The 6265-nt window shown below is 29.0% G+C and overlaps 1 protein-coding gene across 1 annotated transcript in view; it reads right to left on the bottom strand.

Annotated features, from left to right (window-relative positions):
- Positions 1 to 1703: 1703 nt before the first annotated feature.
- Positions 1704 to 6265, bottom strand: part of LOC117178221 (syntaxin-5) — a 9223-nt gene continuing 4661 nt past the window's right edge. Inside the window, exons 4-5 of the mRNA XM_033369530.1 lie at positions 2532 to 2653; positions 1704 to 2450 (exon numbers count right to left, since the gene is read on the bottom strand). Coding sequence (XP_033225421.1) covers positions 2291 to 2450; positions 2532 to 2653 — 282 coding nt within the window. The 3' untranslated portion in view covers positions 1704 to 2290. The remainder of the gene's footprint in view (positions 2451 to 2531; positions 2654 to 6265) is intronic.

Raw genomic sequence — 6265 nt, 5'->3', positions numbered from 1 at the left:
GGCGCAAACAACTAACAAAGAATTTGACTAGCAGCTCCTGAGTAGTGCCAAAGTTGACTGGCATTTTAATCAGCAACCGGATGAAAGTTTTGTCCTTTTCATTAACTAAAATTTTCATCTATAGGATACTTCTATAAAAATAATATGTATGTAAAAAAAGAAACTGCAAAAATCTTACTTTTTATGCAAATTTACAGCTCGCAACAATAGGTTTCAAGAGTACTAAAATCACGTTTCTTGACTTGAATTTTTGGCACGTTTGACAGCCTGCCAGTCAACTGTGACACCACTCAGGAGCTGCCAGTCAAACTTCTTGGTAGTTTTTAGCATCCAAACAATCATTCCCCGTGAGTTTGAAGAGTACTAAAATGACGTTTTTTCATTCGAATTTCCGACCAGTTTAACGATAAATTGTTGCAAAATGCACCAACAGCTGTTAGCCAGTCAACGAGTTTTGAACTGTTAAATATGAAAACAAAAGAATCTGAAATTTTAGTGAGTACTCACATGACGTCCATGGAATTGTCGCGACCTCCCTGACATTATGAAGATTAATAATATCTATATTTTCATAAAATACGTCCACGTGGACAAAGTACGGGGGGGGGGTATTTGTCCAAATTCCACAGCTGTCCACGAGGGGGGGGGGTCAAAAAGTGGTGAAAAATTGTCCACGTGGTATATGGATGGCCCCAAAATATTTATTTATACAACAAAATTCTGCAACTTTACTTAAGAATTCAAAGTTTTAAAATAGAAAAATTAAAATTGTAACGTTCAAAGTTTATTATTTTTTGTTAATTTTGAATATTTCTTTTGTAATTACTGATTTTAAATGAACGTTGAGATAATTTTAAGTATTAAGCAATTGATCTTTTTCCTAATTAAAAAATTTCAAAATCTCAAATTTTATACTGAAACAATATCTGAAATTGATTTAATTCGAAAACAATATTTAATTAATAACTTAATAAAAATTAATTCGTTACTTAATAGTTATGAATATATTATTTTGAAGTTATATTAAATCGAAAATAGTTTATAAAGTTTCAATCGGGTGTTCACATTTGTTTAACTTTCCAATTGAAACGGTTTAATTTCTAACGTTAAAATCTGGAAATTCTTAAATTCTCTCAGTTGTTCAACCAACAACATTTTTATCCAAAATTGTTTATTTTACACGCTTCTAATTTTCAATTGTTTAAGTCTTTAAAACAACATTTTTTATATGAAAGATTTTAGAATTGCGCATTTTAAACTGAATATAATAATTCAAACATAACCATTCAACTAATTAATTTTAAAAACTGTTAAAATAACAATGAAGAGATTTTTCTTCTACAAAATTGTAAAATTGCCGGTCAAACAATAAATTCACTGTCATTTCCCGGTCTCATAAAATTGCCGGTCATTTACCGGTCCAGTGGCCACCGGCTGGTTGTTCCAAACTCACTGGTTTCGAATACGAAATACGTTTTTTAAATTTAGCGCGAAATTCAAACTGAAAAAGAAGTAAATTTATTACAAAACATTCTTTTCGTATAAAAATGTGTCAACTTTAATTTAATAGAATTGAATTAGTAATAATAAAATTAAATAAAAAACTCTTAGAGCGCATTTTTGAAATGTATTAACTATTCAATACTATAATAAAGAAAGTTGGATTGAATCAATTGAAGTGGTAATCCCAATTTAATTTAAAAATTATATCTTTATTATCTTTATTTTTACAAGTTTTTCGTGCCTCTCTCAAGAGAACATGAGCGTCGTTATCTTTAGGAATCTCCTTTCTGCGCAAAAATGCTGAGAGTTATAGTACAGTAAGATTCATGAATGCCTCGCACCATGGAGGTATTTATTGTTTTTTAATGCAAAGCCAAAATTACACCTAACTTTGTGAAGAAAGGCATTTATCAATTTTCTCTACAGTCGAGTGCATATATGCTTTATTGCGCAGCTAACAAAAAATATCAGAAAAGTTACGCTTTTCTTTTTCTGCACAATACGGCATAAATAAAATCGACTGTAGAAACCGTCGCAGGAAATTGAATTATAATAATAATAATAAGAAGAAGAAGAAGAATAAGAATAATAATAATAATTGGTAGAAATGACGGTACGAAGGAATGCATTACAAATATTACTCTTTTTCACACGTATAGTTCATAACTTTTCTAGTAAATATAAAAACACTCCTCCAACCATAATCAAATTTACATATCTCACAAACTCTTGCCTATTTATACGTAAAGATTGAACGTTAAAAATTATTGCCTTAACCCTTAGGATCTTACGCCAGGAATACCACGAAGAATATAAAGAAAAATATCAGGACCGCGAATATCTTTATCATCAGCCACCGATTGCCAGTCACAGATTGAAAATATTTTAGGATTTCGGCATGGGCAGCTTCCACGTTCAATTCCGTGTGCTCTATATTACTGTCTATCCTGTAATTAAAAAAAATATTAGATACACATCTATGGAATAGAAAAAAGATAAATTAATTTTTTTAAATAAAATGAACGAACCTTTCGACCATTTCTTCTTGTTCTTTAACCATATGCGCTAATTGTTGGAAAATTCCTCCTAGTTCTACTATCGTTGATTCAATATTTTGCATAGTTTCAGCCCGAGCTTGAACGTAGGAATCCTGAAAAATTGTTTTAAACAATTAGAAAAAAGATTGTTTAAAATTGAGAAACTCCTGTTTAGAGAATGCACAGTGGAAAAAACTGGCAAAATTTTGAAAAAATATCCGCTTTTTATAAAACTCACTAGCCACATGTTTTTTTAGTCATAGATTCCAAACATTGCATCAAAAATTAAAAATTTTAAACGGCAGATCCAATATGGCCATCAATTTTTTTTTTGCCAATTATATGAAACTCATTTTCTGGGGTTATTTTGAGTAACATATGGGCCAGTTCAAAAGATTATCAGAATCTGGAAGTGGTAGTTCGATTTTAATGAAACTTGGTGGAATTATAGTACTATATAAAAGACATATTAGGCCCAAAATATTTATTTTAATTTTCAATTTTTGGGAGATACGCCATATTGAATTTTTTTGAATTATCGTCATTTCTGTAACCGATAATTAAATTCCGATTTTAAGTTTTGTTAAATCAGGATGTAAAAATTCCTTATGAAATTTCCTTTTATTTCAAACACAAAATTGATGGACTCTTCTGGTTCCAGAGATATCTTCATTTCAGTGAGACCATTCGCTGCACTTTCCTGATACTCATAAACGATAGAAACTGCAAATTTCGTTTTTATCTTCTAGAAAATAATTTTACCATGCTCAGCGCGTTTTTATTTTTTTTATTTCACGCATCCCTTAGTATTTAATGCTTAGAGTTGCGTAAAATGGGGAAAAAATTGTTGATTTGTAATAATAATTTTTATCAACAAGTTATTTTAACAAGCACTGAATATATTATAGGTTTCTCATTTTTAAAATATATTTCGGCTGAATTTTAACGACAAAATACTGATCACTAAAATATGTCTTCCGATAGTATTTTTCAACTCTAGCAACAAATTATGTAAACAAATTCCCAGTTTGGACATTTGAAGCAATAAAAAAAAAATGACAAACCTTCCTTACTAAATTCCATGCTAAGTAAGCCTGTAAGCCGCCGCACAATGATCCAGTAATGGATTTTCGCGGGCAAATTAACCTAAAGGTTGTAATTTTTGTTCGATTTTAAAGTTTAAAAAAAATACTCTGGATAAAATTCCGCAACAATCTCTCGAGGCCAAATTTCAATTTTCATTTTATGTTAAATGTTACGTTATTAAACAATTCGAAAAAATCAGATTTGTCTATGTATTATTTTTTATCATTGGCAGCAAGTCTTTGTGAAAAAATAATATTTTTCTGTAAGAACATACAAGTACAATGCAATTATTTATATTATTTATTAATAACTATTTTATTTGCCGACTCAAAATAAAATTTCACAGCTAGATAATATCACACTTTTTCGCAGCAGCTAGTCTCCGTGAAAAGAAAGTTTTTTTCTGTAAAAACACACGAATATAGTGCAATTTTTCAAATAATTTGTCAATAACAATAAGTAATACTTATGCCTAATAACACTATGAATGTAAATATAGTGGTGTTTTTAAATATGATTTTTCATGAAGAGAAAATATTTAATCCTATCAAAGTTCTATAACTGTATATTTGTTTATAAAATTTATTTATAACAGTAAGTTTTTACTTAAATAATTTATTCTTATGATATTTAAATTTCTATTTATTTCTTTTTTTGTATTTTACTGGTTTACACGTAGATACAAAATAATACATTAGAAAATCTGATTTTATCGAATTGTTTAATAACATAATATTTATCATAAAATTAAAATTTAAATTCGACCTCGAGAGATTGATGCGGAATTTTATCCAGAATATTTTTTTTTTCTTTAAAATTGGCAAAAAATTACGACCTCGAGCTTAATTTGTCAGCGAAAATCCATTACTGGACCACTGTGTGCTGTGCAAAAAACCCCGACCACCTTTTGTTATGACTAAGTTCTCTTAATTTTAATTATGTCAGAGGTAAAAAGGTTTCTCTTTAAAGGGTTGAACGCTCTCAAAATTATGTATAAAATGAGCCCAGGATGACGCCAATTTGTCTATTTTTTAAATAAATATTGTAACTTTGTCTAGTTTGTAAATATATGAAACATATAACCATAGTTTCTATAAAATGCCTTAAAATATATATTAATTCCATTTTTCTTTTTATTTGCTCACAGATGTTTTTACATTTTTTCAACTTGATACTATGATAGGATTTTTTTTAGATTTATGTTCATAAGCTGCTGTGATAACTTTAGTATAATTATTAAAATCGAGAATGTGACACTTAACCACAAAAACGTTTAAAAATATATATTATTACGGAAGTTATGAAAAATTGAAGAAAACATGGAAATTTACACTATTTTTGCAATATCTACTTCAAAAATAGTCAACTTGGCTTCATTCTGCGCTGATTTTATACATAATTTTGAGAGAATTCAGCCCTTTCAAGAGAAATGTGTATAGCTCTGACATAATTAAAATTAAGAGAAGTTAATTAGTCATTAAAAAAAGAGGTGGCCGGGTACTTTTAATGATAGGTTATGTGCTCTCTCTCTCTTTCTGCACTCTCTTGTAATGAGATCTCCTCGAAACTTATTATGAATCCTCACGAAAAATTTCAAAGTAAATCTATCAAAGTTTCAATTCTGCCGTGTGGCCCCACTGCCACACAATGTTTTTCGTGGTCAAGTATACTGTAGGTCAACATTTTTTTCATTTCACGCACCCCTCAGTATTAAACCCAAGCCACAGTGAGAATGAAAAAAAAATCCAAGAAGATAAAAAACTTGCAGCGAATGGTCTCACTAAAATGACGATACCTTTGGAACTAGAAGGGTCATCAATTTTTTTTTAATTAAAGGTGATTTTATAAAAGATCTTTAGATCCCGATTTAACAAAAATAAAAGGGAAATATTTCACGAAAAACTGAATCAAAGATTTGTTTGGACTTTTTTCCGGTAAAATTTTAGAATGTATTATTTACAATCTTATAGTTTAAAAATGTATAATTTCGACTTTATTATTACCAAATTTCAATTATTGGTTCCAGAAATATCACTAATTCAAAAACATCCAACCCAAAAATTAAATTCGAAGTGCCTCCGAAAATTTTTTAAAATCCTTCGGGCCTAAAATGTCTTTTATATAACATTATAATTTCACCAAGTTTCATTAAAATCCAATAAACACTTTCGAGTCTGATATTCCTGACGTGTAATATCCCAGATTCTAAATACTGTATCCAAAATTCAGAATTTAAAATGGCAGATCCAAAAAGGCGACTAGGATTTTTCGAAATCATGCGAGTTGTAGAAAACTCACTTCGAGAGGGTTATTTTCAGTCACAGATTTCACATATCACATAAAAAATTGAAAATTCAAAATAATAGATCCAATGCCGAATAATGTCACAGATTCCAAATATTATATAAAAAATTCAAAACTCAAAGTTGTAGATCAAAAATAGCTATTAAGATTTTTAAAATTATGCAATTAGAATAAAACTCTTTCTATCATGTTTTTTACGTAAATGGTTCCAAACACTGTATCAAAAAATTTTGTACGAGGGTAGTTCAATAAGTCCTTAGAATGAAGTATAAAAACAATTTTTTTGGGTAAATTTTTTTTTATTTTTCAACATAATCTCCTTGGAGTTCTATACA

The sequence above is a fragment of the Belonocnema kinseyi genome, chromosome 8, assembly GCF_010883055.1.
Source record: "Belonocnema kinseyi isolate 2016_QV_RU_SX_M_011 chromosome 8, B_treatae_v1, whole genome shotgun sequence".
NCBI classification, from domain to species: domain Eukaryota; kingdom Metazoa; phylum Arthropoda; class Insecta; order Hymenoptera; family Cynipidae; genus Belonocnema; species Belonocnema kinseyi.
Note: the sequence above shows the minus strand (reverse complement) of the source record. Positions and strands in the feature narration are given on the sequence as shown.